The 23,617-nt window shown below is 40.2% G+C and overlaps 1 protein-coding gene across 12 annotated transcripts in view; it reads left to right on the top strand.

The window, feature by feature from the left end:
• The window catches only part of PTK2 (protein tyrosine kinase 2), a 203,894-nt gene that overhangs the window by 93,116 nt on the left and 87,161 nt on the right, over positions 1–23,617 (top strand). For all 12 annotated transcript variants that reach the window (XM_040547367.1, XM_040547366.1, XM_040547365.1 and 9 more), the window contains 2 exons: positions 4,449–4,615; positions 10,713–10,800. In XM_040547367.1, the coding sequence (XP_040403301.1) occupies positions 4,449–4,615; positions 10,713–10,800 (255 nt within the window). The remainder of the gene's footprint in view (positions 1–4,448; positions 4,616–10,712; positions 10,801–23,617) is intronic.

The raw sequence follows: 23,617 nt of genomic DNA, 5'->3' as shown, positions 1-23,617 counted from the left end.
GCTAAATAGGGAAATCAGGTTTGTAGTCGCACTGGGAGTACATTATTCCAACTTCAATTTATTCATAGTAGCACATCAGCTTGGTTAATTTACAAGCAAGCAATTCATTTTCACTCATTTGCAGGAGCACAGGATGATATTGATGCATACCGCAAGAGCCGAGGTTATCATCCTGTGCCGTTCAGCCTTCCTCTGGCCTGTCTTGAATTTTTCAACAGCTTCCTAACTATACTGTATTGTAAATTCTATTTTTGGACACTTTTTCCTTCTAACAGAGGACAAATATGAATCCGTTTTGCGAGTTAGCTGTGTTGAATACGAGGGTTCTTTGAATAAATAAAGGAGGAATAAACCTTAGTGCTGCCCAGTTTGCTAGCTGTAGGAAGAGCTTTTTTTGCCTCCCCTCTGGGCTAAAGGTAAGGAAGAGGTGACCTATCAACTATTATTGGTAGGAAATTCCTCTAAGGGCTTCCCATTCTCTTCTGCTCAGCTGTACCAGCCTATTTTTTGTTTGGGATGTAAATGTCAGCTCCGCAAACCTAATTAAAGGCGATGCGATTACAGTAAACAGCATTCAGCTTGCGTTCGGTCGTGTGACTTCATTGCGGTTGTCCCGTGTTTAGATGAGAGTGACAACAGACAGGTGAAAATTTCTGTCAGGAGGTTATGTCCATGCAGGTACCCTGCTTACACCCAGATAAAATCCTATTTAGATGTGGGTGTCTGCTGGGGTGCAGCTCTCCCACCGGCATTTCTAGCTGGGATGGGTTTGGGGCAGTAAGTTCGTTATCAAGGTTGAAACTTTTGGTTTTCCTTACCCGTTTGTTTTTTCACTCAAGAAGGCACCTGAGGAGCTTCCTGAGCTAAAAAGCTGTCAAGCCTGGAGAGACTTCAGATTTCTTTGGCAGTGCTTCCACTTCAAAGACTGTTGGAACATAGCCCAGCGGGGTGTTCAGTCCCTATTGTGCGGTGCTCAAGCAGTTAAATTATTTGTCTGGGAACTGCTGATTAAGCATTCTGGTCCGGTCCTGCGAAGAACACCAGGCGTGCTTCTGGCAAGGCAGAGAAGCCGTCACCCGTCCTGCAGCGATGGCAGCAGCTTTGTTTGGCACCCCAGCACCTCCGCCCGGCCTGGGGAGGCTGCCCATGACCCGAGGAGGCTCGACGTGGTGTTTGAAACTCTACATGGTTCAAATTCACCTTCCCCGATACGTTAATAAAGAAGTAAATAAGCAAATGGATGTTTTACTTGAGAGGTTTCCCCTGCTGACTGGCCGTAGGCACTTTAAGCAGCTTGACCACCATGTTGCCTTACTTCTGCTTTTTGATTCTGGCTGTGGCAGAATGAGCTCTCTGGGATTTCCTAAACCAAAAAGAAGAAGAAACCTGCGTGTTTGTTGCACATAAAGCATCACTTCTTCCTTTCTGGGTATACATTGCAGTTCCTAGCTTATATTTTCAAACACTTGACCCCTTTGCACCAATACTGCCATCTCCTTAGCATTCAGTCGTCAACTTTTTCTTGAGTTGCAATGTGGTCTCTTGCTATTTACTTTTGTAGTGTGGAACTAACTGCTTCTCCAGAGGGGTTATTGTGCCCTCCTGAAATAAATAATAAAAATCTATGTGTGTTTTTATATTGATTCAGTGATAGGTTTAGAATTGTCCAACCTTAATGATAATGTAAAAGGAATAGAGGTTTGAAAATCTCACCTGCTTTTGATAGGAATGAAGATAGCTGGCTTCCTCGCTCCTTTTGAAATCTCAGCCTGAAAATTAGAGGCTCTTAAATGTCCAGGCTGATTCTTTCCTGAGATGCTCATGGTTTCAGCTGCCTTACGCATCAGCGTTCTTGGTTGTTCGTGGTCATAGAAAAATGATTTTTTTTTTCTTTATGAAGTCATTTCTTATATATACAGCAGTATAGCTGTCTGTTAAGAACATGCACGCCCATTTTCACCATGAACTGACAGCATCCAGAGACGTGGGAAGGGTTGGCTTTCCAGAACCAAACCCTGCGTGCTACATCCTTTATTCACGCAGCGTTCAGTAAGCGAGGAAAATGAATGAATCTCTTCTGGCTGCACGCGTATGGAAAAGCTGGCGGTGTGCCCTTCAGGGGAAAGCACGCCTGCCAAAATATTAGGCTTCACTGACTAAGCAGAGACAGTCCTCTGGGTGAAGAAGAGGTTAAATTACAAGTTCCTCTCTTTGTCACTTCTGAGGGTGCTGGGTTGTTGTGTGTTTCCCTGGATACTGGCAACTCTTCTGCAGTATTTGCTCCCTTACACAAAGACCCATAAATAGAGGCAAGAAACAAACTTAACCGTTTTGTACCCTGTGGTCAGTACCTTTAATTCAGCTCTAAACCCGTCCGCTGTCTGGGTAATAGATCTTTGCAGCCGGTTGGTGAAGGGTGGAGGAAGTTAGCAGCCTTAAGGGGAGACTGGACAAGGAATTGGAAGAGTCTCATTGAAGGCTGATGAATGACACAAGGCTTGGCTCAGGAAATCCTCGGGATAAAAATAGTCAGAGGCTGGCAGAGTGCTTTGGGCAGCATCTATGTGCTTGTCTGGTGTTGCCTCTTCCCTGGGCATCCAGCCCTGGCCGCTGTGGTTCTTCCTTCGTTGGTTTTACCAGCCTGTAGGGAGATCATTTTCGTTTGTGTTGGACGTTTGTCCCAGCAGGTTGGCTCCTGGCTGCTGGACTCAGCTCCTGCTGCTTTGTCGGCGTGGTGCTGCCAGCAGGTAGCGGCCGCTCCGAGAGCTTGACTTGCCCAGCATGTTCTGAAGCATCCTTCCCATAGGATAAAGTTCTCCACAAGCATCTCACATACTTCGCAGTTTGTGTCCATCCTTCTGCAAGCATCGGCCTCGTAATCCACTCGGCGGTGAGGATTTGGCAGCTCCTGGCCAGGAAGACCGGGGTTTGGAGGCACCGCTGGTACCGAGGAGGATGCTGAGGGTGCTGCTGCTGCTGGAGAAAGGGTGCTGGGCTCGTGACACTGCTTCTAACTCACTCTAAACTTAACACAGTTTCTTTCCTTCTTGTAGGCTTTAAACAGTTTAATTTTGCATTTCACTGTGCACTCTGTTGCTGTAGGAAGATCTTTCCAAGGGTGCAATTTGATAAGATGTGCGAGCACGCTCACCGAAAGCATGATTCCACTCCTACACGTAGCAACTTCCCCCTCCGTTCAGATAGAGTACTTTAATATTTTTTGCTGTTTTCTGCATGCTTAATTTGCAGAATCGAGGTCTTAAACGATTTATTTGGGATATAAACTCATAACTTTGGGAAAACAATGCCATGGTGTAGCAAACTTTTGCTTAAGCAGCTCCAACAGCTCGCATCTGGCTCCTGCAAGACTTCCTGTTGCCTACATGTTGATGAAATTCTGTGCAAGACTCAGCAGCTTGTGTCTGTACCTGCGTGTTTGCGCATACACGCACGCACACACGAGCGTTTTCAGTAGGATGCATCCGGCTCATTACAGGGTCAGCAGCAGAGGACGATGATTTCCTGAAAGCAGCGCCTGGGAGCAGCGATAGCCCGTGCTCCTGCTGAGCTGGGAACTCAGCCCTGGCAGGGCTCTGCTGCCTGGCAGGGACACGTTTTACCTTCCAGCAGGCTGCGAGGCAGCCACTTTGGTCTCCTGCTGACTTTCTAATCTGGCTAAGAGCAGGACAGCCCGGCACACGGCACTTGAGAGGTTGCAAATCCATGCTCTGTTAACACGTTTGAATTTTAGTTACCGCGTGTCAAACCTTTCATTTGGGAAGGAAAGAGGCAATCTGTTGGGTGCTTTTTGCACGGGTCCTTTCTCTGGCAGGAGATCCTCAAATTCGGAAGGTTACCTCGGGACCAACAAGTAGCGTGTTTATTTTGTTTGAGAGTCTTCAGTAATTGTCAGTTCCCTCATTTTGTATGAGATCTGTGCTGAAGCTCAGGAACAAAGTGAGCGGGGGGCAGCGAAATCAAGGGGCTGTGACCTGCTAAATCCTGCCTGCTCAGGCACTAAGCAGTGTGAAAATCTAACGTCATTTTCCAGAAGTAGACAGATTTTTTAAAGGCTGATGATGTTTTTTCTTGGACAAATAAATTTCACTTTCATCCACAAATCTGCTTTTTATAGTTTGGTTTTTGTTATTTTATTTTACATAGAGGGAACTGTGGCTTAATTCTGATAAGATTCACAGAAACCTTTTTATGCAGTGATTTCTGAAACTATGCCAGTAAAGTTTCAGAAACTGTAAATGTTTTATCTAAAACAGGAGCTTAAAATGTTTACTGTTTTTAATAAAGATGGTATCTAATTTATATATTGCTTAGTATTTTGTATAGTGTATGACATGGTTACATTTTAAAGCCTTACTGTAGGATTTTTTAAAATATATATTTGTTTTGCATGTTACAGCTTGTAAGGAGTGTATGTTTCTCTGTTTCAGGGCATAATTCAGAAGATTGTGGACAGTCACAAAGTGAAAAACGTGGCCTGCTACGGGTTGCGGCTCAGCCATCTGCAGTCTGAGGAGGTTCACTGGCTACACCTGGACATGGGGGTGTCCAACGTGAGAGAGAAATTTGAACTAGCTCACCCTCCAGAAGAATGGAAGTAAGGCCATAAATCTGTTTAGTGTCAAAATCAAGTCCTATGAGTGTTTGCCTTGTCATAAAAGTCGGCTCTATAATGTGCTTTATTAAGGACGATCCTCTTCTGGTGGAACAGGATAAAATACTTTTCACATATAAATCTGTAAGTGGTAAAGAATGGTTTTTGTTGTTGGAAGGGGTTTCCTGCAAACAGAGAACAGATAGGTCTAACCTGGGATTTAGAGGAGGCGTAAAATAGGAGCAGAAATCTCAGACATCCGTCCTGAAAGTCTGCAAAACTTGTGATACATCTCGTGAGCCCCATCTCACGTTTTGTCATCCTTAAAGTTTTAGTACAAGTGTTATCTGTGATGTAAGCATATCTCTAAAATAGAAAAGGAGAGATCTTGATACATAAATAAAAAAAATATATAAAATATTGGCATTTACTAGGTTATTGCAGGGGTCTTGTGCATGTTTTTCTCCATGTTTTATGTTTATAACCACGATTTGTGCAAAACTTGCTGTTATTTTGAAGGCTGCAATTATTGTCTTCTGCAGAATTGTCGTAAATAGTCTATATTTAATTTCTTGCAAATGGAATTAGCGTCATATACCAGCAGATGTCACAGTTTATAAATTCTCTTTAGTGTCCTGTCTTCCATATATCAAATAAATCAGAAATGTTTAAAACTTTGGGTGTCAGAAACGTAGCATGTTCTCTTCTATGCACGTTACATTTCATTGTTTCTGGGACATGCATCAATATTTATCCTTCTTTACCGCACAATAAATTTTTCGTTGATAATACTGTGAAATCACAGCTTGGGAAGTAAGGGATTCCTGAATCCCTTCCCTGATAGTCACGCTGCGTGTAAGATGTGAATTATTTATGCTGTTTGAAATTTCTTAAATAGTGTACAAGTGCCAGCTCCATTTTTATTACGTGGTGCAACTCACGTGGTACACGTTGCAGAACAGAGTTAATCAGTTTTCAAAGCAAAGGTAAATGATTGTTTTGAAGCTTGTGGAAGGGAATTGGATAAAATACTCATGAAAGAGCTATGATAAGACGTAAATTATTCAATACCTTTCCAGGGAGTCATTTTATGTTTCATCGAATACATGCAGCTGACATACCTTTGAAACCTGTGGAGATTTGCTGTGCATAATCAAAACGTTGCTGTCATATTTGTAATACCATAAACCAGAGTGTTTAAGATCATATGACAGTACTTGTAAAAATATTTAGATTAGTTAAGGGAGAGAAGTCTTGGGATAGGTCTTAAATGAAAAGCTTTCTATAGTGTTAATAACCAAATAACTGCCTCTCGTGTGATTTTTTTTTAATTATCTAAATTTAAAGGGCTGTATATTCATTGCTCAGAAATAAGATCTCAGATGTTCTCCTGGACTGATCCAGATATTAGAAGTTGTACTGTTTGTCAGTAGGACGTACGCAAGTTTTCCAGAATAAAATCCATCTCCCGTGTAGGCATCTTTTGTCTCGTCCTGCACTGTTTATAGTCCTGCAGAGGATGGGTTAGTGATGGGGAACAACAGGGCTGTGGCTCCGGCTCAGATGACACAGCTGTAGATAGAGCTTAGGAAGAGTAAATAACAGTGGACATCAGGGCAACGAGGTCGCCCAAAATTCTGTCATTTCAAATTCTCTTCCCTCTTCCTATGGCAAGCAGCTCAGCTGCAGGAGCACACACAATTTAGCTTTGCCAGACTGCCAGGGATAACCTCAATTACGTGGCAAAAGATGAGCAGGAAATCATTGCTTACTGCAAGTCTTTTTTTTTTTCCCCACCCTCATGTTTGCCTTTACATACTCCTTTGACTTCTCCTAGCTGCTAAAAAAAGGTTTGTATTTTGCACGAGATAGCAAATGTTGAGCTATCTTGTGGTTAAAAAAAATAATCAGTAGAGACCTGATACTTCAGTTTTTCCTACAAAGATTGGCACTAAAATTCAGATAGAAGCTGTGTATTAACTGCACCTTCACTTTAGGAATATTCGTGCTAGCTAACTGTATCAGACAAAATATCCTTTTCCCTTTTGTTTTAATCTCTGGAAATGAAGATAACTCCTCCTAGCATCAGAAAATTCCAAATGTATCTCAGTCCTGGTGCCAAAAAGTCTTCAGCGTTATAATTATTGGAACCGCGTGCTTATTTGTTTGTGATAACTTTTTGGGAAATAAATATTCTGGAGTCTGCTTTATGTCAGTTTGGGCAATACCGCCTTATCTCGGAGATGTCCAAGGTTTAGCTCTACAGAAGCATTTGTAAAATTTGGGCATGATTTCATGCAGTTGCTTTAGAATAACTGTGGTCGTCCAGATGCAGCCTGAGAGTTTTGTTCATTACTGAATTCCACCAACACTGCTGCTGGTAGGTTTATCTTAGCCTAGCATAAATTGTTAATTCTTCATTAAGCGTTTGGTTGTGTGAAGCCCTGTACACCTGCGTGTGCAAGACGATCCCAGATGACAAGAGGAATACAAACAAAATCCCAGTGCTCTTTTATGGGAAGGCAATAAAGACCGGAGTGTCTTTGATTTATTTGCTTCAGGTTTCCTCTCCGTGTTTATGCCAGCAAGGCAGACCTGGGCGTGCATTAAACTCACTTTTTAATGAAGAAATTCCCCTTCACTTGTAGTATTATTTTAATGATTCGATGTTGCAAAGGGCATGAGGGTAAGAGATGAAAGAAGCTTCCTCCCTTAACTGTCATTTTTATCCTTGTACAGCGAGGTGAAGTAGGATTACCAGGATGCAGGACTCTTAAACCACAGCATCAGCCCTGATCATTTTTGATCAGACTCAGCAAACACAGCAGCAATCCTTCCTGTCTCTTACAAATGGTACGTGCCAAAGCACTGTTCCATTTGCTGGCCTTTTTTGTCCCAAAAAGGGGAAAATCAAAAAAGGTTCATGTAACAAATGGTATCTCTTGGAACAGGTGTGTTCCTCCTGGGGTAGGGCTCTTCCAGTTCCGTAGGTGTGTGGGTAAAATCGCTCGTGCTTCGTCTCTAATAGGTAAAAGACCCCAAAGGAAGCCCCAGAGTTTAGCAGTCCTATGCTGTAAGTTTTGATAGCTTCCACACAAGCCTTCTGGTAGTGTTTTTAGTGAACTTAAGGGAGGTGAACATTAACTGGCTGACTGGCTCAGCGAGCAGATCGGTTTAGTGAGAAGGGACCTGGCATCCTCTTCAGCTGGCTGTGTTTCAAAGAGTAAATTTACAGGATATTGAAAATCAAGCCCATCCTTGAGCTGGCCTTTGGAAATCAGGTTCTTCGTTCCCGTAAGTGTAGTTAGAGATTGGTTTATAAATAGGTAATGAAGGTCACTACTGCTATCCCAGCCCAGTTTTTTTACTTTGCTCGATTTTCTTGTGAGATCCTATTGCAAAAAGCAATACGTTTCATGGCTCCTCAGTGAAGCAGGCAGGTCTCTGTAAATAGGAAATGCTGCTTTTCCTGTATTGTCTTATCTCTTTACAAGGGTGGCTGAATCTTGGAGGTTTGAGGTAAGTTGCGTATCCATCTCTTCAGGCCTGAGTGACGTCTGATTTCTGCTTGCAGGACTGAAAAATAGGAGAAGAGGTGTAGGGTGACCAACGGTGTTTAGCCAGTGTTTGTTCTTTGTACTTTGGAAGACCAAATAAAGGGTTCTTTTCATTTATGTGGTGTGAAAATTCAACGCCATCTTCAGAATCTGTCATTAAATAAGATGTCTGAAACGCACATGTTGAATCCTAATGCTTCCAGGATGTAGAAGGTCCCCTTGGTGAGGCTCTTGTGGCAGAAGACATCCCAGTGGTGGGCTGATGTTAGTGCTCTCAACAGAGCAGGGGAAGAAAAATAGGATGAAAAAGCTCATGGGGCAAGGTATAAACCCAGGGAGATCACATACGGATTACCGTCACAAGCAAAACGGGCTTGACGTGGGGGAAGTTCATTTGAATTTTTTGCCAGTTGAAAAGAGAGTAGGATGGATCCTTCCTCTTCACACGTGGCCCTGCTCCATTCGTAGGTTTGTACCCACGACAAGTGACCTCTGTTTGGAAGATACTGAATTTTCTTTAGCTGATTTTGCTTTTTTTTTTTTTTTTTTTTGGTTTGATATTTCTATTCTTTTATGCAAAGCAAATACCCACGAGTTGCACATCAGCCTTCGCTACGTATTTGCAAGTCCCTAGTACGAAATAATCCTAACAGTAGTAAAATAGGTAGCGGACTTTGTAATAACATCCAGCGATCTGCTTAAATTCAGCCTCAATGGGAAAGGCTGTCAGAGTGCTTTAGGGGTGAAAGGAATGAGCATAATGAAGCTGCTTTTAATTAACCAGGAAGTTGTGCAATGTGGATAACCCTGCTGCATTCAGGTATCAGGTCACTCCACTTTCCTTTTTTCGGAGGCTGGATCTTCCCTTTTGAATGCTCTTTTCCTGCTTCTTGCCTCCTGTAATGAGGCTTGGGAGGCGATGCCGAGGAGAGGAGCTCAGAAACAGCAAAAGCAAGCGCTGAGAATAGGAGGAGAAAGTGCACCTGAGAAACGAGGAGGAACAATAAGGATGGCTTTCAGAGCACAGTGGTGTTGATATTAAAATGTAGAAGGACAACTAAGTCATACTGGGTTACAGAACAAAGAAAAAGGTGCAAATGGGTCTTTTTTTTATAGATTTGTTCCATTTCAATCTCTGCAGTGGTGTTCAGTGATGAATTTGAGCGGATAGAGGGTGATGAATTTGAGGTGGTGATTGGGAGCGCTCCGCTTTTCTGCTTCTGGGTCGTGTGTGCCTGCTGCCTTCTCTACATGGCACTTAAACACCCAGAGGTACAATTTGCCTTATAGTTAAAATTTCAGTGAATAGCTAGGTATCCTCTATGTATCATGAAATGGACAAACTCTCAAAAAATGACTCATTAAATGTGACTTTTGAGTCTTTCTCTGACTTCTGCCTGGTGGTGTCCTCCATCTCTTTTATATCCTATGGCCTGAAGATTGTTTTCCATGCACAAGACGACTTGCTGTGCTGTGGAAAACCCTTCATTCTAAATATTCCTCGTTTGTATCCAGTGTGTGCGTGTTTCCAGTTTCTAAATATTTTCCTTAGTTTGACTTCTAACCAGACAAGGTATTTCCAGTGATTGCAAAGCAAAGAAGAACCCTGCAGCTTCTCATTGCAGTCTGTTGTGTGGGACTCCTTGTAGCCCCATATAAACCCTGGTCATGGGCATCCCAATTACTTGCCTAAAAGAAAGTAGAGGGATGCTTGCCCTACAGGGACGAGTACGTTTATTGTCAGGGTTTCATGGCAGGAATGCAGTATGTGTCAAACATCATTAGCTCTTGCCTCAGGACGAGCAATAATGCTAAATTTAGGATTTAGAAATAGAAGTTGAGGCTTTGAGAAGGGATAGAAATTTGGTATATCGCGAATCAAGGGGAAATCTGAATGTCACCCATTATGCACTGTTAGCTTGTACATGACTGCCATGTTGCAAACCACTTCATTCCACTTTTGCTGCATCTTAATGATGAAGTACCAAGCAGGAAACCTTTTTCCAGGTAAATCCCTTCAAAACCTGTGGCACAATTCAGAGGTGAATATTGCAGCACTGGATCCGAGAAAGAGCTGAGCCGTTTTCCCTCAGCACGCCCTTGTTTTGTCTGTAGGATGTGGGGTCTGTGCGTGGAGAATCACGCTGCTGATAACCAGAGAGAAATTCTCTTGTAGGGGTTGTGCCATTGGTTACGGCTGGTGACCTGCTGTCATCACCTCTCTGGGTTCACCCTTCCCATGGATCTGGTCCTGATCATGTTTCCACTGAGTCCTGATGCTTTAGTCCCCCCTGAAGCTTTGGGAAGGCAAGGCACCAGGGTTTTAGGTTTGCTTCCATACAAAGGTCCCGTAGAAGGGTCCTTACAAAATGTTGGGTACTGAGTGCCTTTGGTTTAGTTTTCTGAGTGGTCAAAAGAGACAATTTCCCTTAGTTTATTTTGATTTTATCTTCGTTTTGCACAACCTTTGAAGACTGTCTTTAATTGTGAGGAACTCCTGATGATTGCTCATCTCACCAGTTCAACTCTCTCTTGCTTTTCAGGTATGAACTGCGAATTCGGTATTTGCCAAAAGGATTTCTAAACCAGTTCACTGAGGACAAACCGACTTTAAATTTTTTCTATCAGCAGGTACGTTTAGTTCTGCTACTTTCTATTTTGCTGGCATCAGTTTGGGAAATTCTTGCGTTGTGTACGTGGATAATGTATTGTTGCAGAAACATAAATTGGTAAAAATCTAAGGTTTTATATATAAATCAGAAGGAACCAACAATGGCATCTTTCCCTCTTTGAAGAGATGAGGAATATTTTCTGGTTATTCTGCAGGTGTTGTCTTAACTCAGATTAAATGTACTGTTGTTCAGATGGCTTTCTATTTTTACCACTTTATTAAATTGCCAAGTTTCTTTATTTTTCTGCAAGTGTAAATAAGCAGGTAATTTTACTACAACCGTAGAATGTTTTTTTCCATCACATTTTTTTTTCTTGATTTGAGTATCCTTTTACAGTCTGTATTCTTGATTAGTAAAACTGCATAATAGTAAAACTTCTATAAATTAAGTCTCTAAATCTTCATTTTATACTGTTAAATATTTTTAATCTGCTTTTAGACTGAGAAGCTCAGAGTAAAACTTCTGTGGGGATATTTTTTAGAGGAATTTGGACTTGAATGTAATAGTATGCCCTAACTTTAAGAATCTGTTCTTCTCTGAAAATTCAAATGTAAAGTTACTGATTTACTACATTAGATGTGTCTTTTCCAGTTTCTGGGTGGTGTGATGTCTGTCTTCATACACTGAAATACTGCCAGTGCTTAACAATTTCTGTTATTAATGGTGGCATTTTTGTGAACTAGATACGTTCCTATGTTATACTTCTAAACAATAGTTTATACTACTATATGGAAGATCAGTTTTAATCTAAATCATTTAAGAGGTGTCATTTTATGAGACTCCTTATGAGACATTATGTCGTAATAGAGACAGAATAAGGTAGGACTGAGAGGCAGGAGAATGGGGTATCTGCCAGGTTCAGAAATATCCCAATCTTAGGTCGGTTGCTTGGGACAAGCCATCATTCTTGAGCAACATCACCTAAAATTAGGATATATCTGGAGCTGGGGCAAACCATGGAACTGTCCTGCCCTTGTGAATAGGCAGAATCCTCTTATGTTTGCAGATGAGGAACTAGGAAACGGTAATTCTGATTAATTTTTCTCTTCAAGTTTCTAGAAAGAGGAAAATATAATCAGCCCCTTTGTCCAATCCTTCATCTTAAGTCAGTATAGGGAATTGTCACTAATTGGCATTAATTTCTTAAACATCTGTTACGCTTTATTGTACGCACATATGTTACTGCCTTAGGTGAATGACCTGTAATTTTTTTTTAATGTGTAACAAAATTGATATATGCTGGAGTTGACATCTGAGAAGGCAGTAATTCTTATGCAGTGCTTATCTGGACGTAGCATTCCAGTTTAACCAGTCTGTGTGATATGCTTGGATATCAGTGACTTTTGTGTATTGCCAGGGGTTCTTGCAGAAGCAACAAAATCATGTTCCTTTTTACTTTAGCAGCAAGTGACTTTCTTCATACTGGCTTTAAACATATGTTGGTTTTGTTTTCCATGATGCAAAAGTGGGTGATGAGCTTCAGGATCGTTCCCTGAACTCCATCGTTCGCCTGCTCAACAGGTGGGAAGAGTTCAGGAGAACTCCCTCAGGTTGCTCCCCTTCTCTTTCGGGTGGCTTTTATTGTAGCGTGACAAAACTCACCTGGCTGTCACAGCCCAAATCTGGATAAGAACACACAGTTACGTTTGGTTTTGCCTTTTTTATTTTTTTTAATCACACAATTCATCCCTAGGAAGGGGAGCAGCTATGTCTTTTCAATTCCTTGTGGTGTACTTACTTTTTTTCCTTTGTACATAGAGATTTGTTTCGGTTGCAAACAGTGGTACCGCGAGCCTGCAGCTTCTCATGCGTGCCTCACAGGACTGTTTCTTTCAAGCAAGGAGTTGAAAGTGCCAGAGGGGTACTTGTAAACAAAGATGCTTTTACTAAATTTGGAGAAATCATTATAAACAGGTACAAATATCTGAAAATAACAGGAAGGCGTATGAAGCTGTGCAGGAACCGATATGCAAAGATGACAGACAGCTGTATGTATCTGATGATGCCCTGAATTTCAGTTCTGCCAATTACCAAATGAAAATCAGGGGTTCTTGTCTCCTTACTCTGCATAGCACACAATTTTTTTTCTCTTCCCTTTTCTTCTTCATGTTATCATGAGATACTTCAAAATCCAGTTCTTCAAAAGTCACTGTTCTTCCTTCTGGGGTCCTGCAAGGTATTTGGGTCTCTATTGTCATGGAAATCAAGTGTGTAACTTTGAAAGCTATCAAACTCTGTCCCTGGCTCTGTTTTGCTCCATAATTCTCACTTGGCTTCTTGCTAAATCAGGACAGTTACTTCTATCTGGTAAGGTAACCCCACTGACTTAGGAAAAGAATGCAGGAAAAGGTTTTGAGCAAAAACACTGCAGCATAAAACAGATCTAAACCGGGGAGGGACGTGGAAAGAATTCTTCACTTTGTCTCTAATTGTCATTCCCACTACATTTTAGCATTTTTTTCTGCTAGCCACAGCTCACCCTTCACAATCAGACATTGTGTCATCAGACACAGCGTGTTGTGCATAGGCAAGAACAAAGCACATATAAATTATATATGCGTGCACAGATATCAGGAGGTTTCAGCACAGAATTTACTACGTTAAACGTAATGAATGTAGGGTCCAGTTAGAGAATTAAGAAAAAATAAAAACCAAAGTAATAGTTTTAAGATTCAAATGGATGTAAAAGTTGAACAAGTTCTTGCCATGCAAGTTTTAAATGAAGAAAAAGAGATTTGGAGGACCAGATGCTGCCCGTGACTAAATCTTTGTTTTTGAGACGTGGCTGAGGACCTGTTACTGTCTTGATAACATCTAAACACATGTTGTCTGGCTGATTAAAAATGTACAAGATCAAACTAAAAAGGTCATGGAGAAGGAAAATAAAGCTGGTGGCTTCTGACACCTATGAAAAGTCCATGGATTTTAGAAGTCATGCAGTTATTTTCTTGAGTTTTAACTGCAGAGCAGCGATATCATTGCAAACCTGGAATTTTGGGCAAGACCGAGTCCTCAAGTGATCCCCCATCTTTCACAAAAGCCCAGAACATTAGTAAAGATGACAGAATGTTACCTTAATTGCTGTCAGAAGATGCAGTTTATTCATACAGTTGAACCAAACCACAGTGACCAGGCTGTTGAACTGCGAACTGGCACGCATTTGCAGCCCCACATGCATGACTACTCCCATTCACTTCGATGCGTGCCTGTATAAATTGATGCAAGCATTTAAGTTTTTCAGCTTGTACTTCATATGTGAAATCTTTTTTGTTTCTTGCGTTTGACTATACTGAGGATGCTGTGACCTTTATTTGCATTACCTATTCTTTATTGCCAGGAGTCGAACAAACCAAGACCCTGCAAGCGGAGCCGTTTGCAGTCAGTGGCAGTCACTTTGCCAGCTGCAGTGGGCGTAATCGGTCCTAATTGGAAGTATAAAAGCAGGGCACTTAATGAGACCTTTCACAAGAGTGCCCCTGTTCTGCAAGCTGTACAGCAAAGGATTCAAATCAATACGTTGGGGGGGAAATGCTGCGACTTGTTGGTAATGTCAGAGTTAGTCATACTAATATCGATAGCGTGCGCTTTTGCACAAGCATCTGCGTTTCAGGCTGAGTCTGGGGATGCTGGAGAGTGATGCTCAGGTCGGATTTGTGCTTGAATTTTCTCTTTTTTTCTGTTTTTTTGATGGTCTGTTCTGAAGGCAGCAAAGGTAGCGGAGGACAGGTCTGCAGAGGTCTTTCTCTTTCATGAAGTAGAAGCACATTTAGCTGGTGACGTTGCATTGACGGTGTCGTTCCCTTGCACCCAACTGCTTGCAATTTCAGGCAAATCAGGCAAATCGCATCCCACCCAGTGGTGTTTGAATTGAGAGATTTAAGTTTTCAAAAATTAGGAAATGCCATTTTTAAGGTTGACCACGCAGTCTGCAGATGCTGTATTTGCTTTATGCGCAGGTCTTCAGTTGTGTCCTGTCGTGTTGGATACCCAAATCCGAAACAGGCTGAAGTCCAAACCCACCCCGAACCCTTTAAACAGCAAGTACGCAGGATTGCTAATGAAAACTACTGCAAATGAATTCTTACCACTAATATTTTTTTCTATTAACTGGTATTGTAAAACTCAAAAGGATAAATTCAACTATTTTTTATGATTTTTTATGTACTGATTGTAAAGAAGACTTCAGATGAAACAGAGTATAAAAGGAGAATTAAAAACTGGAATTTTTTTCAAGTCAGGAAAATTATACTTCACACTTTTCTTGTTCTTTTTGGAGCATTTCAATTTCCTTTAAAAAAAAAAAAGTGTTGGTTGGGATTCGTTGCAAGTGTCTTCCTCTCCCTCTGGTCCAGTGATAACGCTGCTGGGAGGTGGAATAAAGGGTACAGGCTTAATAGCTGAATGAGGACCGAAAACCGTGTCTCACATCAAGATAGAATACAGATTTTTAAAACATTCATATAATTAAAATCAGACGTAAGCTACTTGAACCGCCTGCCTTTGATTGTGGGACAAGAGCCTGCCCACGTTTATCCTTGAATAACATGTTAGGCCACAGTAATTGGAGCTGGTTTATCCCTTGATGAAAAGGGAATAAGCATCTGGATGAGAGTGGGGGGTAACCAGCTCTTGAGCATCAGCTGTACCGTTATTGCCGTCCCTGTGCTTCCAACAGAAGATTTGTAACTTTTGGGGGGGGTTCGATCTTAAAGAACAAGAAAAAGTCTTTTTTATCAATGTCCATTTTTTCTCTGTGCTGTCTTTTTTTAGCTCGTGGCATGGAAGTGTCCATTTATCTGAGAAAGGAGACCGTAGGACTGGTTTTGGTTTTGCTTTTTTACATGAGGCAAACTTTATGTAATGCACAAGAGGAGGAATTGCAAGCAGAAGGAGGGTGAGCTCGAAGTTAGGGCAGCTACATGATGCCCTGGAGAGACAGAGCTGAATTCTGTTTCACTTGGCAATTACAGTGCAGGTTTGTTTTCATAAGAAATGGTATCCCTTCTTTCAAAAAAAAGAAAGGAAAAGTGCTGGTAGTTTTCTGGTTTAAAACAAAAACTTCTGTACTACAAAGAAAAATGAGACAGTTTCTTGTGGGCAATGGGATTTTTTTGTTCTGTTGCTGCAGTATTTGTGAAGGTAAAGTTACCGATTAAAATACATTTCCTTAAATGAAATTTCCTTAAATGAAAATTCTCTCTTATTTTATTCTAGAGAAATATATGCAAATAAAATACCATTTTTATAATGCTGTCCCCCAACATTTTGGGGGAAACGTAAGAAATTTTTAAGTCAGGACAATTGCTATAATAACGATTAAAGTTTTATAAGGCTTTGGTGCATGAGATATAATTTGAAGTGCAGGCTGGGAATTAGACTCTTTAACCTAATTAAATACCAGCATCTCTTATACTGTAATAAAAATAGGGGAGACCTAAAGCAAATTACTTTGATAGTAAAAGCTTTGTAGAGAGTCAAGGACATACGACGAAAGGCTTGTGTTGTTCCTTATATTAGCAGCCTGTTGGAAATAAAATAAAATCCTTCAAGAAGAGTTAATGGTTGACACACAAAACTGTGCCCTAAGGCGGAATGCTAATAAATGTAAGAATTGCAGCTGCTTAGAAAGTGAAAAGATAAATCTAACTGAACATCACCTGTCTGCTCTTTACAGCTTGTAAAAGTAATTATAAGCGAGGTACCCTTTACAGGGGTCGGTTTCTTGAAATTGCCAAAATTCACAATTCCTCATAAAGTACTCATTTTTTTTCCCTATAACGGTTGATTTACAGCCTTGTAACTACGCTGATGTTCTTGCAGGTCTTGCTGTTTGTACGGTTGTGCTTCTGTATCTTCCAAATGTTGTGTCAAACGTCTGCTTTCTGTTAGCAGGGCCGTATGCCAGGAATGTGAAACATGCTTGTGTTCCTAAATCCTTCTTCACTAGTCGAGCGCAGCCTGAAGAAAAGGACTTCTTTGATTTTAAACTTCCACCTGTCAACAGAAGTAGAGAAAATAGTGCTTGTGGGCTTGCTTTTGGTCGTATGTGAGTGGCTGTTAACCTGAGGCCATAAATTGAAAATAGCGCAGATTTTCACGTATTGGTGCGTGCGTACATCTTTCTGGGTGTCCTGAACGAAATGTTATTGTGATTAGCGGATTATGGTGTATATAACATCCATCAGACAACCAAAATGTAAATCGCATTGATCCTTGGACTCGTTTGATCTGGAAAAGCAAAGTCATGTGTCGGAGGGGAGGAGTATAAAATTAGCTGTTAGCAAGGCATGCTTAGTAGGCTGAGTGCTATATGGCTCCCAAGTGTATAGTCCTACTTTATCGAAGATCTCCGAGCAGCAGTGGATATTGCGGTGACATCTGGAGATCAGCCCTCTCTGACAGAAGGGATCATTTTTAGCCATTCTGTCCCAAACAATGCCTCGTCAGAAGTTGATTTTTTTTTTCTCCGTACCTCTAATGCCCTTATTATTAACATAGGAGCTTCCAAAATTAGTTAGAGATGTCAAAGATCACCTCTAGATAATATAGAGACTGTGACCTTGGAAGATGAAGAGGAGGAGCAGCTGAGGGCAGATGGCAAATGACTGTTATCCCGATACCGAATCTGTGCTTTTAGCTCCACGAGAAAAGGTTGAAGCCTTAATTTTCCCTAATGTAGCCTTAGTTTCTATAATAAGTCTAATATTATCAGATGGGTAAATAGGGGTAGAGAGCTCCCACATATGCCTTTTCCTCCTGTGTGCATTTTAAAGTCTACCATTACAATTATTAAGGAGGCTCCTAAAATACTGATGACATTAGAAGCCTGCTTTGGGTTTTTGTGCATATGGTACTTCATTCAAAGCAGATGAGGCACAAATCTTCAAGGGTTAATTTTGCAAAAGATTTCTGAAGCTGTAGCAGTGTGGGTTGGGGCCTTACTCTCTCAAGGCAAAGTCATATCTCAGTTTGATTATTTTGACTCTGTAGTGCAGAGCCATCTCCTTTTGCAGCATTGTGATTATAAACAATTACGGAGTGGGACATTTCCACATTCATCTAATGCTTTATCTCTCCCAGGATGTGCTACAGCTTTTTGGCAGTCTATTTAACGCTGCACAGCAGATTACAACCAAAAACACAGAATATTTGAGATGATTATTTCTGGTAGGAAGAGCTGTGACATGGATTGTGGTGGACTTAGGTTGGCTACCTGCAGTAAGTAGGAAATGAAATGCAATCTGAACGTGAACACCGAGTAACTTGGTTAATTTTTAATGCCAGGTTTCAGGGAAAAGAAATGTGCTATGTGCTTCACTCATTGTCTTGGGCGCATAACTAGCTGCTGAAGATGAGCTTTGCAGACTGATGCCTTGAGGTATTCTGGACTCAAACACCTTTCAGAAACTTAAAACCTTTAAACCCACGAGCTAGAAAACACCTAAGCTGTTAAAAAGAAGAAGAAAGAATTATTGTAAGTAGAGGAAGAGAAGGAGGAGAGTTGTGTTTGTTAATACAGATATCACTAACCAACCACCGGTACTAATTTCTGAATGTAAAACAAAAACACCAGCTGAAAATCTGTGGACAGAACACATTGCCTAAGGAGAAAGTGGTGTAATTTAATTTTTGTCTTCCACGCTTCATTAAACTACTCTAATGACAACTCCTGTGCTGCTTACTAAATGGGAGTACAGAAGACAATTGGTTTCTTCGTTTATCTACATTTTTGTGTTGTGGTGGTGATTTTTTTGGTTATGCTTTTAACTCTTCAGAAGGTCTTTTGCCACTGAAGTGCTGTTTAAATACAGTTTATAAAACAGTACCCCCAAAAAACATATATATATAAATAAAATTTAAAACCTAAGTTGTAAAAGTAGGTCACAGACAATGAAAGTATAGCAAGAGAAATAGATTGCTTAATTTTAAACTGTCCTGAAAAATTGGTGATTATCCTGTGGGAAATTCCTTGCTAACATTAAATGAGATGGGAGAGCCAGCGCAGAGACTAATTATTGGTATTTGCTTGCTTCTAGCCAGCTTTTGATAGCATTGTAACTAAAGAATATTCACAGTATTTATACCTGAAAACAAAACTCAATAGGAAGTTTGATAATTGTATTCAACAGTGTTTGTTTTTTTTTTAGGATATAAACAAAATTTAAACCAAAAAAAATATTTTAAAGACATAACAAGTAGGCTTTTATTTAATCTCTAAACTCCTGGAAAGAGTTCAGTACTCAGTTCAGAATGGTTTTACTCTTGTTCCTAATAAAGAAATTCAAATCCCACATGGTGTTTTTATGAACTGCACTGGCAGGATGGCTTGTCAGCCTGAGTGAACGTTTTTCTGAAATACTGCAGCTGCATCAAAAAACTCGTGTGCAGAAAAATGAAGCAGATGGCTTTTGAAAGTAGCAGCTGGTATATAAAATACAAGGCCCATGATAGATTCCTTCTTAGATCATGTGTGCTAGCACAGGGCTATTCTCGAATTTCTCTGTCTTCACAGACATGGGCTTTCCCCTGTCTCCAATTTTTGTTTTAAATTGTACCAGCTGGAACCATTCATAGCTAGCCATTGATATAGCTAGCAAAGTGCCAATTATTTCCTAGTAAATTTTGAGAAGTTTACAAGTTACACCATCAGTAATTTGTCCATTCATGTAAAAGAACAAATATTTTAAAAGTCTGACATCAGAAATGAAACTGGTCCAGCGAAACCGGGCTTTTTGTTTGCGTGCCTGTCTTCCTCGTGGAAGAAGCTTATTAGTTCGTGGTTCAGTGTTCAGCTCCTTTTTTATGATTTCACACTATCTTTGAACTTTTATTGTTGAAAAGACTTAGAAACCTAACAGATAACTGTGTTCTTGCCAGCCAGTGAAGAATATTGATGAAAAAAATACATTGCAGAGAACAGAAGGTAAATATTGGCGAGAAAATAAACTTAATTAAAAAAATGGGGGAATTCTAGCTGACTATCAGAACTTGAACATGTCAAATATATTGTGGTTTAGGATTATGTTGGACTTTGACATTCTTGTTTGTTTTAAATGTTACTGCCCTTTCTAACCACTTATTCATTGAATAGGCAGCGTACGTTGCGTGGGTTCTCAGTTTTGTTCGACCTTTTATTTTATCAGGGCCTGTAAAAGACTTTTTTCCTACCTCTGAGAAGTGCATTTCTGCTTCACATTGGTGGTTTTCACATATTTCATCCCTTCATTGCAGTAGACTGTAGTTGTTATGACCAAGAGCTTAAGAACAAGCATGAAGCATAGGTTGTGCTTAAATTCTTACTCATCAGCCTGTGAGTGGGCAAATACAGGTATAGTTATGTTAATGCTCGGATTGTAGTACTCATCTAGAAGTGTGAAGTAGTCTGAATTTCCTTTACACTACGTGATCCTTTACACCTGAAGTATACACCTGCTTGCCCATAAATCTGATTTAAACTTATTGGAACATTTTCAAACAAAGCCAAGGGAAGAGGTGGTTAAAGTTGACAACACAATTTGTAGCAAGAAATTCTTTTTTTCTTCAGCCTCCTTTAAAATTTGTTTTCCAGTAGAGTTTCCTTCGCCAGGTCAGATAAGCACAGTCTGCTAGAATGCAAAATGTACGTGGAGACACGATTGTGTTACAGGCAGCATAAACAAAATCAATTCATGCCAGCTTAGCAGGAGTGCTTTAAAGGCTTCATTGGGTTGGTAGAAGTTGGTATGGGTTGTTGCTTTGCTTTTTCGTTTTTGGCTGGTTGGCTTTTTGAGTGGCTTTTTCAAAATCAGGTCTGTGAGACATATTTATATAAATTAGTATTCTCTTCCGATCTAGGTAAATTAAGTAACGTAAACTAGGTAAATTAAATACCGTACTAGGCATTTTTCTGATTTAGCCTTTGGAGAGATCCCATGTGGAGTCATTAAAATGGGGAAGAGAGCAACAACAGTGAGACTTCATATCCTTGAATATTATGTAGGTCTTGGTGCATACTCTTCAGTCCTCCTCCAGGAGGATATATCTGAACTTCTAAGCCGTAAGTAGAGGTCTGCACGTGCCTAGGAGGAGGGCAGTGCTGAGGGGGAACATGATTTTGGATATAACCCTATCTCCAAGGACCACAGATCAGGAGTCATCTTCCCACTTAATGTACATCTGACTTGGTAATAACCAGGAAAAACTAGTCAAGTTCTTCCAATGTGTCAGGAGTTCAATTTTTGTGGGTTTTAGATGTATTTTAGGCTTTCTGCTCTTAAGAATAAACCCCTTTTTCTCTTAAAAAAACAAACAAAAAACAATACAAAACCACTCATATCTCTCATTTAACTCTGTTAACAACAATAATAAAAGTCATAACTGAGCAAACACAGAAGACTTCTATTAAAAGTATTCAATTGCCTTGTGGCAGCATGCTTAATTGCCATTGAATTATCTCTCGTGTCTCTTCCATTTAATATTTGCTCAGCTCTTTCCTTGATGTTATGCAAAACATGCGGAAACTCTTGCAAAGTTCTTCTCCAGTCTGTGTGTGAGCATTAGTTCATGCATTGATCTCAAAGAGAATAGGCAAGAAAAGGTGATAAGAGAAGTTCTCATTAATATTCTGGGAGCAGAAATAAAATCTGCTTTTCTTTTTTCTTAAACTTACTGAAATTTAAAGAAGAATGCATGCAGTCAGGTTTCTGAAAAAAGCAGAAATTTAATTCCTTCTATCAATTTATTATATTTGCTATCTCTAATAGAACGTTGTTCAATCGAATTAGACCGCAAGATTATGGCCTTAGGCTTTCTGAAGTTTGTATGACTTTGTATACTTGCCAAAGTTTAAAAATAAAAATAAACAGATGAATATGCAGTGCTTTATGATAATCAAGTGGCGGCTCTTCATTTTTATGAGAGGATGTCATGACTGATTTTGTGAATGCTGACATTGGTCACTTGTGGAAATTGGAGAGGTGGTTTTTTTCTGTGTTTTCATGTCCATTTGCATGTAGATGAAGGCATTTTTATTCTACTCTTCCAGTTGAATACTGGGGTGGCTTTGACAGACTTGAAACTCCGTATCACCAAAGAACTTCAGAAAAAAAACACATACAGAAAACCTTCAGGCAAGAGTCTCTTTTGGGCTGAAATGTGAGGATATGGGAATATTCTTGATTTACTCCACCTTTGTGAAATATCCGTGTTTGTCCATCTCTTCCAGACTGGGATGTGCAAAACAAAAAACCTCCTTTTTTCTGCTTGTCACACTAACAAAATTATGCAGTCAAGTAGGCAAATATCTGGCTGCCTATTAGAATATGGTTAAAATGCCTCACTTTTGTCTTGCAAATAAGCTGAGGATTTTCACAATGCTTATTTTTTCTTCCAAATTGTCGAGATCAGGAGGGCTTCTAAATTATTTTTGTTGAGTTCTGGTGTTTGTAGTTGCAGAGTTGGGCAGGGAAAACATGACTGGAATTTGTGAAAGCTCCCAAGCCAGAGGGCAAGGGGAAAGAAAACCCAAACGTTAAGTGTTTGGTTAATGTTGCTTGTTTATTTATGGACTACTAGTTACTTGAGACTAGCAGCATTTTTAAATTTGTTTGTATGAAACTGAAGATGTTCTTAAACTGTTTAGCTTAACAAATGAATTATTTCAGTACTGGGATCCACCAGGCAATGAGCTGTGAAGATAAACAAATAAAAATTTGATCATCGTATATTCTAGTAGCCTCAAATTAGCATCGGGTCTGCAAGGGGAAATTTTATATGGCAGTGTTGAGAAAATGGTTTGCCACAGGCAGGCCCTTTGTGGTGTGAATGCCTCGAGGAAGGGGTAGATAACAGCGCTGTGAAATCTGCTGGTGATGCAAAGTTGTTGAAATGGTTCAAAAATCGAAGTGTATTTCAACAAAATAATTAAAGGTAAGTGAGTTAGCCGATGGATGGTTGATTTGGGTGGATGTAAGGCAGACTAGGTGAGGGATTTTGTGAACAGGTATGGTAGCTTCTTCAGGGAAGTAATTTGGACTATACATAAAGGTGAATGCTTAGAAAAGGTAGGAGATTGAAATGAAAGGTTGTATTTAAAGTGCCATTAAAGTTCATTAAACCTCGTTATGGATGATACAAACGAGAAGTAAGTTGGTTATAGCTCCTTTTAACTTGATTCATTTCTGGAATACAGGCATCCATATAGGAACTGAACTCACTTAGAGTTCACCTCTTCATTTTGTCTCTTATTTTTCTTATATCCCCATGCAGACCTGCAAACAGGGAGTACCAGCCTGCTGTTTGCCATCTGTGTGTACTGCAGAGGCTGGTTATGGTAATAACACAGGAGTCTGAAAATTATATTCTCTATTTAAATGGCCTGAGCTTGTGCCTGACAGTTTTAGTGTAGGACTGGATTCATATCCCTACTGATGAACAGAAGTTCTAATTTAATTTTCTGTTTAGTTACATTGTGCTGTTTGCAGAGACATCTAGATGGTACTTCTGATTTAAAGTCGAACAAAACGTTGGAAATGGAATTTTCCCACAGAGGAATATTACACCATTGCAAACAGGTGCAATTCTGCAGTAGAATGATGAGTGAATGTAGATACTAGCCAAGAGAAGTACTGCTCAAAATGTCTTCTTTTTTTTGTCATTTACACACTTCTTCCTGCTTTGGCACTTCATGATGCTGAGCAGTACGGGCTGGTGAGAAGTGCCCAAATTTCTTGATTTCCAAATACCTTGGAGATGCCTAAAGGCTTTCTAATAATTTTGAAAGGCCTGGAGCTGATGGA

Source organism: Cygnus olor, chromosome 2 (assembly GCF_009769625.2).
Source record: "Cygnus olor isolate bCygOlo1 chromosome 2, bCygOlo1.pri.v2, whole genome shotgun sequence".
NCBI classification, from domain to species: Eukaryota; Metazoa; Chordata; class Aves; order Anseriformes; family Anatidae; genus Cygnus; species Cygnus olor.
The sequence above is the reverse complement of the archived record's forward strand: the minus strand, read 5'-3'. Positions and strand labels throughout refer to the sequence as shown.